This window comes from Tachypleus tridentatus, chromosome 1 (assembly GCF_004210375.1).
Source record: "Tachypleus tridentatus isolate NWPU-2018 chromosome 1, ASM421037v1, whole genome shotgun sequence".
Taxonomy (NCBI): Eukaryota; Metazoa; Arthropoda; class Merostomata; order Xiphosura; family Limulidae; genus Tachypleus; species Tachypleus tridentatus.
In genome coordinates this window covers 53487528-53500603 of record NC_134825.1, presented here as the reverse complement: position 1 = coordinate 53500603, position 13076 = coordinate 53487528, and the positions used below count along the sequence as shown (strand labels likewise).

General features: G+C 30.8%; 1 protein-coding gene across 7 annotated transcripts in view; it reads left to right on the top strand.

Moving 5' to 3' along the window:
• Positions 1-13076, top strand: part of LOC143248890 (uncharacterized) — a 75368-nt gene that overhangs the window by 46842 nt on the left and 15450 nt on the right. For all 7 annotated transcript variants that reach the window (XM_076497813.1, XM_076497822.1, XM_076497860.1 and 4 more), the window contains 11 exons: positions 288-466; positions 742-926; positions 1498-1686; positions 1861-2049; positions 2440-2558; positions 5344-5555; positions 6385-7107; positions 9923-9974; positions 10357-10575; positions 10867-10980; positions 11981-12130. In XM_076497813.1, coding sequence (XP_076353928.1) covers positions 288-466; positions 742-926; positions 1498-1686; positions 1861-2049; positions 2440-2558; positions 5344-5555; positions 6385-7107; positions 9923-9974; positions 10357-10575; positions 10867-10980; positions 11981-12130 — 2331 coding nt within the window. The remainder of the gene's footprint in view (positions 1-287; positions 467-741; positions 927-1497; positions 1687-1860; positions 2050-2439; positions 2559-5343; positions 5556-6384; positions 7108-9922; positions 9975-10356; positions 10576-10866; positions 10981-11980; positions 12131-13076) is intronic.

The following is a 13076-nucleotide window of genomic DNA, read 5'->3' as shown; positions in this document are numbered from 1 at the left end:
ATTAAGTATGCTTTGTTTCTTGTGTTTCATTAAGTTTTTAGGTTGTAGTTAAATTAGTATTTTCAATTTATGAATTTTAATCAAATATTATATATTTTTAGAAAATATGTTGAAAAACATCAAATTTATATGAATTGTTTGTCTTCATGTTTTATAGTCTGTTAGAATGTTATACTAAAGGGGGGGATTAGAGAATGGATTTTTGTTGTTGTTGTCTGTTTATATGTTTTATGTTAACATTAATGATTTGAATGGGATAAAATATAACTTACTGCTTTACCTCATAGAAACTACTGCTTCACCTGTCAGCCCTGTATCCACACCATTACCAGCCCACCGATCAACTACTCCTAAACAGCACATTTTGATCAGTAGTCAGTCATCTATGCCCTTGGTTCATCCATTAGCAGTTAGTGTCTCTCCAACATTAAGCTATGCCACTCACACTACTGAAAGTAGAAATAAGGTAAAGTTTCTTGTTAGTTGAGATGGTTTAATGTTCTTAGATTTGGCTTCACTGGTTCAGCTGCAACTAGAAATTTAAATTTTATCCATTCAAACATGATTTGTAACCGTAATAATTTTTTGTTATAAATGACCTTAGAGTATGTAAGATGGACTTTCCGAAGTTTTCCAGATTTTGTAATGGACACTTACAATAATGCAAGTTAAAATCATTTAACACTGTATGTGAGCAGATTTTGTTTGAGTGCAGTGATATTGTATAGAACTAATTTTTAGGACACTGAGTTATCAAGGCATTTACAAGGTGGCACCACAACTAGTTTAATGGAACCATTAAGCCTGAAAATTGATAAATCTACATCCAGAACAACAAACAGTGGCTATTATGGCAGTGTCAAGCGAGAGGAACTATATCATGGAAGCAGTGATATCATTAGACATCCCTCATCTTCTCTTCAAAGGCAAGTTGCTATAGCTGTATGATTCATAATGCCTTACACAGAGTAACATTAAATTTTAATACTGAAAGTCATATAGGAATGGTCTGTGTATAGCTGCATCATCCTTATATTCGTGTTTGCATTTTATTTTTATTCACTGGCATCTCTATGTCATTTTTATTTACAAAAGTAATTTTATTACTTGTTTTGTGACATTTTTATCCCTGACTGAAAGTTAATGTAGTTTGTGAATGTGTGTATCTCTATATAATGTGGATTTCTTGGTTTTCAAGTTTTGTTAATAAAGCCATTTTTTTCTTCATTTCATAAAAAACTCCACTTTTTCATAATATTTCAGAAATAAAATTTTTATAGTGTATTTTATGTAAGAAAGCAATTACACTAGGCTTTTTGTAGTATATATAAAATAATAATTTCATTTAACTTGTGTATTTTCCTTATTAATCCTAGTGAGTGTTTTAGATATGATTAATTCTTTATTTTAATATTTTCTGCACTCAAGATGAATTGCAGCCTTTACTGCAAAACTGTATCTGTATGTTTTTTCTAATTTCACACTGTTTTCTGTTAGAACTGAAACTGGCAGAGAGTCTGAAGAGAGTCATGTATCTTCCAGTGGCTTTCACATTTATAGAAATGTTGAAGGGGTGCGAAGCTCTATTCCAGCTCACATTCCATCTTATGAACATCCAATGTCATATCCTTATCAAGCAACTTTTCTACCACCACCACCTCCTTCATTTTCTCATCATACATACAGGTACATCATTTCTTGTTGTTTGGACATGGCTCATTAACAAACAGTTTTAATTTATATTCATTTTTAGCATCTAATTTGTTATGCTGTTTGTTTTACAGTTGTTAAACTTCTGTATTAAAAAAACAGATAAACTTACTTATCATCCTAATACAAACTGTATTGTGGGAATAACAGACATGAAGATGCCATGTATTTGGACCATTATGGATTACTGAAAACTCCTACATCTCATTTACCCACTTCATCAGGAACTCTAAATCTCCCAGGTTTGCCATGTGTAACTGGAAATCCTTACCCTCCAGAACTCTTAGGGCAGTCTGTGAGAGTCGCATCCCCGAGCAGCTCTGTTACTGCTCGTGAAAGGTATTTCTCATTGGTTTGTTTATAGGTTTTGTTACAATTACTACAAAAAATTACAAACAACTGAACTGAAATATTCTTTTTGCAGTTATGCTTAATCCTAAATATCAAGAATCGCCTTATTTAAACACTCAATTGGATACTCACACTTAGAACTGAAAAAACAAAAACAAAGATAACATCATTTATCTCTTAAGTTATAGTTTTAAGACACTAATAGAACTGTTATCGTCAGTCTACATACAGATGAAAGTTTAGGATGAATCTGTAAGAATTCAGTCTAGTGTAACTTTCTATAGATAAAGTTTGAAGCACAGAAACTTCTTAATGTCTGTTTTTATCATACGTTGACTCGTGGATTTTAACCTAATAAAATATGATTTTCTAAATTAGAACAAAATTTGAAGAGGAGCGGGTACAAGAGTGTTCCAGAAATTCTTCCAGAGAAACCTACAGTCACTTTGTTCAAAATCCATTGTCTGTTACATTGGCAAGAAATTCTGAATCTCCAGGTAGGATATTGTTTGTGTAGCCTGATTCAGCTTTAATTTAGTAATGCTATAAGTGTGAGATTTCTTGCAGATATTTAACCTTGGATATTGTGATTACTAAAACTATATTTCAAGTAAGATTTTCTTGAACATTTTGTGAACAACATTTTATGATATAAATGTTTCTGTATACACCATCAGTAGTAACTGTAATTTGGAGTTACATTCTGTTTATTTGATTATCTGGGTCAGTAGTTCTTTCACAGTAAGTGCTTCTTTTCAGTTAAAAGACAAATAGCAAAATGTTTTGAAAGTAAATTGTAAACAAAATTCTTAAAAGTATAAATTACATAAAAGCTATAAGAAGCATATCTAAATTCCATTGAGTAACTTGTGCAAACATTTCTTTACGAAGTAAAATAATAGAAAGAACATCAATTCTAAACTTAAATTTACCCATTCAAAATACACTTAACTCTTTTACTACAAAAAGTTTATACTCAAACTTTAATAATACAATTATTAAAACGTTTAAAACATTTTTAAGGACTGTAGCTTGGATTACTCAAAAAAAAAAACTTGTTCTGATTCATTTCCATCTGAAACCTTCTATTTCACTGACTCTTCTTTCAAAATATAAGTACATTTTTGGAATAACAAGTAAATGGTTTTTTAATTTTGAATGTTACTGGTACATCAGAATTTGATAATTTTGGAAGAGCAAATGTAATAATATACCAAGTGATTATTTCATATTTTGTTAATGTACTAAAAAAAAACTGGATTCAAGATTCATTTGATTTTTGTGATAACAAAGAATCACAAATTACTATATCAGTACCACAGAATTCCACTGTAGTTTATTAAGCTTAAAATCAAGCTGTATTTGAATCTAAAAAAAGGAATAGTTTCTTATGCAAACATCTCAAAGAGGCTGAGAAGACTGCTAGGGGTACATTTTAAGGTTTCAATTGATTATACACATCAAGCAAATTAGATTTAAGAGAGCAATTATTTTCAAAAATGCAAGAGTTTGGTGGAGGTCACCTTGGCTGATTCAATAAATATATTATCTGTAAATATAGAAAATATGGAAGGTTCTTATATTGTCTTGTTAGTATTGGTAATCTAAATATCTAATACATAAGAAACTATAGACATTGTATGTAGACACCTACTTTGAATAAATGCTGTATTTAACATACAACATGACACACAACAATCATTATTTAGGAGTTTTTACTTTTAAATTAACTAATGTATAATACTAAAATTTGAATAATAACCTACAATTTGGTACCAGACATTGACATACATTCCTAAAATAGGAATTCAATAAAATTTTGAATGTGAGTCTACAAACACAATGACTTGGCCTGTGACCTATGTTGACAGGGTTAAAACCAATTCAACTGCTGTCCAGTATTAGTATATATAGCGTGTGTGTGAATCCAATTAAAACATTTATATTTACTTGGTATACTAAAACTCACTACTGTAAATAGTTAGTAATGAAATATCAGTGAAAAATGTATTTTTTAGCAATTAGCTAAAATTGTTCTATCAAAAAATATTTGTTCAAATGAGAAAGACTGCTGTTGTGTGATCAATGGAATCTTGTTTGGGATTCCATGTCAACTCCCATTACATTTCTTCCAACCATCATGGACAATTGTTGGTTGAATAAGCTTCACATATTGATGGGTTTCCCACTTTCTCCTCCTTCATATTTGCATCTCTTTATGGATGCATTCCATCAGGGCTAGGGTGCATGGGTTGTTGGTCTGTAGATCAAAGGTCTTTCCGTACAACACAAAGAGCTTATAGCAGTCTGTCAAACTTTGTCACTTCTTTCCTTTTGCCAGAAATTGTTTGGGATGATTCATTCTAGCAATTATAAAGTAGTAGCACCTATCAGTTGCAAAGGGGGCACCTGATCAAGATCTGTTTTCAAACACTGGGTCTACTATGTTGGGCCCACTCAGATCATATTCATGTCATTGTGTGTCACATTCCAGATGCTTTCAGTCTGGTAGTGGATCATCTTTCCCATCCTGACCAGATATATTTGAGAGAGTGGGTTTTAGATACCCTAGTTTTCTGGTGGTTTTGCAGTAAATGGGGTTTTCTCCACATATATGCATTTGCTACATATCTCAATCACAAGTTACTTCTTCTTCTTCTATTTTTGTTTGGTCCCTGGTACCTCATCCTTAGGCTCTGCCATCAATGCCTTCAGCCAGGACTGGTTCCACAAAATATTTTAGGTTTATCTCTTGTCAATTTGCTTCATCAGGTGGTCTTTCTCATCCATGTCACTCCCCACCAAATCATTGGCCAGCTCACCTGTGGTTTCCACAATTACAACACCTGCAACTTTTTACTCCAGTACTTCTTTCTCTGTCTCATTCCCTTCTGTGTCATCCACAGTCACCAGTTATACGTCCAGTCATTACCATCATTTGTCTTCATGCCTGGTAGTTATCCTATTCACAGTGGAGGTAAGGGGGGTTATTCTGGTTCTGTCGTTTTTGCTATCCCTGCTTGTATCTTATGCCAAGGATGTTATTTCCTTTGAGATGGTTCCAGTCAGTTTTGCTGTTGGTGGAATTGATTTTTATTATAAAGATATCATTAATAAGATAATGTTTAGGTGTCAACATTATTTAAAATATAATTCTTAAGGTTTTGGACCACTGTTATTTATGAACCACGTTCTCAGTGAAAATTTGACTTTAGTTTGAACTACAACAGTTACAAGCTTTTGTTTCTCATATGCAATGACTGTAACACTATTTAATTTTAGGTCGTCCTGGATCCATCACTCATGGTACACCTCGAGAACAGTCTAGCAAACATTCCTCGCCACCTGTCACATCCTTCTCCGTACCTCTTAACCTTGTCAGAAGCAACAATCAAAACAGTAATAAATGGGTTCCTCATTATCGAATCTCACACCAACAAAATAAAAGTCAACAAGAAGGATTAGGATTTCATCACTCATTACTTTTACAGCAGGTATTGGATGTTATTCATTATTGTCATAGCATCTTATGTGTTGTCAACAAGTAATAACCAATCTTCAAAATCTTTAAGTATGGGTTAAATTTTGTGCATTTTAATTTGAAATGAGTATGTTTAACAACATTCATTGTTTACGTTCATTTACAGCTTATTTTCCGCATAACAAATAATATTGTCTTCATCATTCATTGTTTAATTAATTTAGTTGTAATAAAATGTTAGGAAATTGGATTATCCCTTATTCTTTCAGGAGCCAGATAACTTAAAAATCCTTGGATAAGTATTATCTGTAATTAACATTCATGTCTTTATTACCCACTTACAAGATCTCAACAGATTTGCTTATTACTTTGACAGAAGGCTTATTTGTTAAGTACATAAAGATGCATCTAATCCAAACATGAACTGAATATTTTATATTGTAAAATTATCTGTTGGTTTTAAAGCAGATTTTGTTTATTCAGGTAATCAGCTAAAATGTTCAAATTCTATATTTGGTTAGTTTTTAGATTTCAAAATTCTAAATATTATTTAAATAGTCCAGAGACATGGTTTATCATTGACTATTGTAAGACTACCTACAGTAAAATAGGGGCTGGTTTTGCTTACTTTCTCTGTTTATTTTGTAATGTTAATATGGTTGCGTGATATGTTGCTGGTGTTAAGACAGTATTAAATATTCTTTTACAGTTTATAAATAATTATTTGTTCCTTATTATCATAAAAATCTTTTGAACGGTTTGTAACTTGAAGAGTAGATCAACTTGCTATATGACTTTGTACAAAAATTATTGTCTCTGTTGATGCTTGTTTTCTTCATTAGGATCTAAAGCAGCATCTGGCAGTAACAGGAAGAAAGGTGGCAGCAAATGAAATGGAGCTTATTGCCAGAGAGAAAAATGATATAGTCAAACATTCCATTCCTCAGAGAAAACAAGGTTCAAATTCTCCAACTGTGGATGGACTTCATAGACAGCACTCCCCTTTACCTAACTCCAGTCATTTGATACATTCAGACAGGTTAACTGTCAAACCATCTCTGTATTCCACAAGATATGACTCGCCAGATAGATTAACCCTTCTTAATCAGGAAAGGAAAAGTGTTATATCTGCTGACACTAGTGGTCGGTCACCATCTGAACTTACTAAAACAGAACTACTGTCTCCCAAATTAGTGGCTCATCACATATCTAATTTTCATAATAGTATAAGTAAACCAGAAGCAACACCAGAACATATCTCTACAACTCTGATTATAGAGGATAAACATCACTCTGTATCAACAGTTGAAGCTACCTGCAGAGACTCAACACAACAAGCTGCTCATTTTCCTGAAAAAATGACCACAGACTGTACCAGTGGATTGCCCAAAGTTATTAGTAAGCTTGATTTGGAGTGGGAGAAGCTTCAGAAAGCTAGATTGGCAGGAAAGTGTGGGGTCAGTGATGATGAACTTGACACAGAAGATGAAGATGAGGAAAATCACTTGAGAGAAATTCTGATTATTACCAAAGGGCCTCCTCTAAATCTTGATCTCAGTCCAAAGGTATATCTGTTTCAATTTAGGCTTATCTTATTTTCTCACCATCTTTTCGCTGTTGTATACAATATTTATTATGTAGATTTTTTTTTTAAATATAACTTGCAAAAAACTTGCTTTATCATTTTATACCTGATATGGATTATGGTATTGCAGTACAACAGGTAATTTTTGTAGAACAAGATGAGGCTCAAAATTTGTCTTGAGTATATAATTTTGCACACACTCTTTCGAGTTTCATTACACTGACAAGGTGGCTGTTTCTTACTCTGTATTCATATCGGGTCTTATCGACCTATGTAATTGCATGAATAGGCAAAGAAAATCACTGAAGAAAAAAATATATGTATAATATAAATGAATATAAAACAAGGTTAAATTTTACTAAATGTATTAAATATTCTTTTAACAAAAAAATTAATCTTGCTTATAATTTTGGGATGTTAAAGTTATTGTATTTCAGTGATAGTAAATCCAATGGAAATACATGTGATATTTTTTTAACCAAAAGAAAGATAAAACTTACAGTTTTACAAAATAAAGATTTTGTTGGAAAGCATTACAATAATGTAGAAGGACATAAAAATTGGTACATGAAATATAAAACAAAGGTAAGCATATTTAGTTGTTTTTTAATAAAAAAAACTTCCACAACTGAGAATTCATACTCATATCACACATAAAAACAGGTGGTTTTATTTTATCAGAGCTATATAATATGTAGAAAGTTCATTTTAAGTTTCAAAAAATTTCATCCATTATTTTTTATTTTATTTTCCAACACAGTAAAATTAAATCTTATGACAGACAAGTCAAATTGATGTGCCCAAGAATGAGTTAAGAGAGAATATTTTGTATTGTTAATTGAATCCATTATTATAACCATAAGTCAGTCATATTGTGGAAAGAGTATATTTTTCTTCTACTGGTCATAAATACAATGTTGTAGTTGTATCCATATCTTAAGTCCTGGTGGTTTTTTTTAAATACATACACCAAATATACAATTGTATACATTGATCTTGTACTGTTGGTAAATTAAATTTAATAGTAATAACCATGTCTAAAGTCCTGGAGGAAGTGAGAAAACTGTAAGAGATAGAATCCAGATGAGTTGGAGGAAATGAAGTATTCACAGTAATTTGTGACAAATCGTTATTAAAGGAAAGCCAACAAGATCTGGACTTTGTTGAAGAAAGCAGATGGCTTGTTGATAAGGACAGAAATGTGAATGTTGAACTACTACTGGTAGTGTTGCTAAAAGAGAAGTGAATGAATAAGGACATTTTAGGAGTCTGTGGAATAAAGGAAGAGGCAGAAACAGCAAGACTGAAGTAGCTTGGTCATGTGAAGAAAAGAGAGGAAAAGCAAGCAATAAGGAGAAGATTAGAGCTGCCAGTTAGTTGGCAAGAGAAGACAGGGAAGGCCAGTAAAGCATTGGATGGATGTTATTAAAAAAGATATGACCAAAGGGAGGAATTGCAGAACACTTGACAGTGAATGGAGATGATTAGAGGAAGGCAATACGTGAAGAGTGGCAATCACTGCTAAACAAAAAAGCTGAAGAACTCTGTATTTCCTGCAATAGTCATCTGTTGTTATGATAGTTGTCTGTTTATTTTGATCCATTGCTACTGTTTATTTGATTTTATCTTTTCTATGAGGATGGCTTAGTACTGAAAGTTAAAAAAATTATGTTGACTTCACACATTTTTTTAAATCATCCATCTGTGTTTGCAAGGATGGAGATTGGGAGTTTAATTTGTAGAAACATTAGAATGGTTTCTCTCCTACTTTAAGTAATTTAAGGGTAACTGCCTTCTCACAACTGGCTATAGACAGTGAAAGACAGTAAAAGCTGCAAAGTTGGGGGTGTAAGCACTCATTTTCATACACTTATTCAAGTTTCCATGACTGCTGACTAGTTTAACATCAGTGATTGGATTTTGTATGATAGATTGATAGATGAGATATCCACAACACATTTTGGTGCTATTACTACAGACATTATTTGCTATGACTGACTAAGTTGGCAACCTAGGCTAGTAATGGTGATGTGATATCAGCTGTTATCAGTTTTTCTTATATATTTTTACATAATTTTCAATTCAATTATGAATTTCCTTTATCATTTGATATAGGTTATTTGTATTTAAATGTATGCATTTGTTTTTGAAATTGTTACAAATGATTTTGCACAAACAAAGTAAAACTAGACCAGATTTGTATTTTATATTCTGCTTCCATTTTCACTGGTATTTGTTAGAGCAAGATAATTTAATTAATATAATCAATTATTACTTAAAGTAATCAGAATTACATTTAAATAATTAACTAATCTAAATATTGCAATTGTGTTTTTGTGTTTATTTTTTTTTTATTAATCCAAGGTTGTTCAGCTTAATCATTTAGTGTTTACAATTATTAATGTTATCAGTTTTCAGCTGTAGTGTTTATACATAATTTAGAATGGAAATGTGAGCTTCTTTTGTTATTTGATATAATATTTTTTTAATGTATACTTTGTTTTTAAATTTTTTAAATGATTTTGCAAAATCAAATGACCTGGTTTCTGTTTATTTATGTGATATTCTGCCTTCTCTGTTTTATCTGCTGAGAAACTATGACAAATTTAAATGATTAAAAATGCTAACTGATACTGATTCTAGTATTAAAAGTATTCTATTCTATATTTTTAAACATATAGATAGTTTTTTGTTATTTAATATCACTAAAAATGGACATTATTTACTAGTAATGTTAATAATTTAGTGTGTGTGTTATGTTGTAATTTTTTAAAATGTAATTCGAACTTTTTCAGAAACTGGAATTTCTTAGAATATTTGGGCTTATATCTCATCAGAAGAGACAAAGTAAGTATTTACAGAGAGTTTTTGTTAGTTTACACCTCAAAACTATTAGTTAGTTATGGTTTTTGTACTTATCTTATAATAAGCTAGTTGGTAGATGTGTCAGTGTTGTGCTTAAAATATCTATACATTTCATTCACATTAAAGAAATAACACTAATAATTTCATATAAGAGTGAAAAGAAAGATTTGTAATAATAATTCTAAAATTAAATATCTGTTTAAACTTCAAATACATTCACAAGGATAAGGTTGAAATTTCATTTTATTAGATTGTTTATCATTATATGTTAAGAGTATTTTCTTTACCACAGTTAAGTAAATGTTTGAATCATTACAAAAAGAGAAATTTTTAATTTAAAAATTTCCTGGACCCCTTTCTGTAGAGTTAGAGTTTGAAAAGTACATCCGTAGCAGAAAAGTTCTAGAAGAACAACAGTTTTTTCCTCATGATACTAACAACACCAATAAGGATTGTTCAACTTTGTTACCAATGACAACGAAAATTAATTCTGAGGAACTCTGTCTTGTTCCTGATTTTCCACAGAGAGTTCAGTTTTTACAGTTTCTAGGGTTGCAACCAACAACCTTGCAAGAAAAAATAGGTAAGGTGGAATTATAATGAATGTACTTGAATAATTGGTGTTTGATATAAGGTAAAGCTTGAGCATGAATTAAGAACAGGTCACACTGCTTTTGCTTTGGAAGAACAAATGTGTAAATATTAACAAATGAATATTGTATGGAATATAGTTGGAAAGACAAAACTTAAACCTAACTTAAGAATTGTTAGGTAATGGAAAAATATAGAACTAATCAAAGCTAATGCTTTCTTGCAGTTGATAAGAAACTGTGTCAACTACTATTTTTTAAAATATGTGAAATATATTTTACAGAGGTTGAACAAAATTGGAAAGTTACTGAGGAAGACAGAGTCTGTAGAAAGCGAAAAGTAAAGACTAAGCACATAAAGAAAATTAAACTTGCTGACATAAAACCTCACAGTTCAGGTAGTACAAGTCGAAGTTATCTTTTTAAAGTTACCTTGTTTTATTCACTAACCATTACATTAACTGGATAATAACAGACATGTTTGTATAAATAAATTTTAGTATATATTTTCCTTGTTACATAGATATTTTAAAACTAGTTTTTTGAGGGTTCTCAAATGGATATGTGAATAATAATAAAGGACAGATTATCTTGGATTTCAACCACTTCTCACTGTTAGTTATTTAGAGAAATCACTCCCATAGCTATCATTGAAATATATTAATTCTTAAGGAAAGTGCAACTTATGACATGGTGATAATCTTTATTAAAGACATATAACAGGATTGAATTATAAGAAAAGTTACTTGGGTTTTAAATCAATTATCTTTTTTTGTGATAGCTTTGACTTTGTATTAGAAGCATTTACAGGTAGTCAAAAAATTTGACACCAATCCATTCAGTCTTCTAAATCATTTTGAATAATTTTATTCAATGTAATGTAAATAAACAAATAATTCAATATAGTGAAATTTAGAATTGGTTAAATATACAGTTCCAGTGTCATCCTATTCACATCTGTAGTATACTAGCATGATAAGGGGTTGAGAGTTAGAAGTTTTGCATGTCCAGTTTGTGAATTAGCAAGCAGGATACAGATGACATAGGAATGTAGTAACAGCCTGCTGTGATTAATCTGCATTGGAAAGAACAGTTTAACAATAAAATTGTATTAACTCTTACAATACTACCCCTGTGGATTACACCAACCTCGTGACCCTAAAATAACCATCAAGGTTTCTATACTATAGCTGTTAACAACTCTTAACATGAAGTTTGTATCTTCACAAGATTTTTTTCTGTTTTTAATAAACATTGAGACATCTGTAGACAAAAAAACCTGAATTTTTAGTTCAGTATTTTTACCGAAAAGTTTATATGTGAATATATACATATTTTATTTTTGCATAGTGTGTATGTGCTTTGTTATCATTATTGAGCTCAAATTATATTTTGTAGAGAGTCTACCACTCCAAATGAAGAAACAAAGATTAGAGTCTAGTCCGAGCCGTCCTAATGGAGCATTATCTGTTGAAGAGTATAACCCTCCTGTTAAAGTTGCAGCCATTGTTCAATCCCAGCTGTCATCTTCCAAACCCAACATTACTGGCAAGTATTGTGTTTGGTATTTCTAGTATGATATGATCCTGCATAATTAACTTTTTTTTTTTCATATGAGCTTTCATTTTATATCTTCACAACAGTATGGTAAGATTTTGTTATATATCAAAATTATTTTGTACACCAAGAATTAGTCTGTTTTATTAAATATTTTAAGTAAAGATCTGTTATTTGCACTCGCTCTGAATATTTCAAGTATTACCATCAACCTGTTGTGCAGTGAAACATTTAAAATTAAAAATAGAAATAATGTGCATAGCTTTGACTTTTTCATGAAATAATCTTGGAAATATTCTTTGTTTATATTCTTAATTGTAAGTTTTTACTGTTTTAGAAAAATGTTTATTTTTGATGTTTTATTATCCTTTCCTATCCTTTAGCATTATTACTTATCATAACACGTCAACAGATGCTCTTCTGCAGCAACACTTGTCAGAACATTGGGACATTTGTCTACTACACTAAGTCTGATAAACAGAGGCAGTTTGACTTACATTTTAAAAAAGTATTAAACTCTCTGATATGCACTCTCAAACATTACTAACATATAATTAACTCAAATATAAAACTTAAACCTAAATAAAATGTAATTATCTATGGAACATATTTATAAGTGAGGATATAACACTAAAGTGCTAGTGTGAACACAAGCAGCAACAATGCTAAGAGCCTATGACAACTTCTTTGTGGAATTATTTGCACTAATTTTAAAGTAAATGTATGTTTCTGTCCATATGTAGATTTATAGTGTACAGAAAGAACTATTTAATTTACAGGTATGAACAGTGAGAATTTTGTGAACTTGTGCCTCAAACTGAATATTATGGTTCCTTTTGAAGTAAAGGAAGTAAAATGTAGATACCATAAAACATTGAACTATAATGTAAACTTTAACACTGATTTCCTTGGTATACATTGATTGTAAGATTTATTT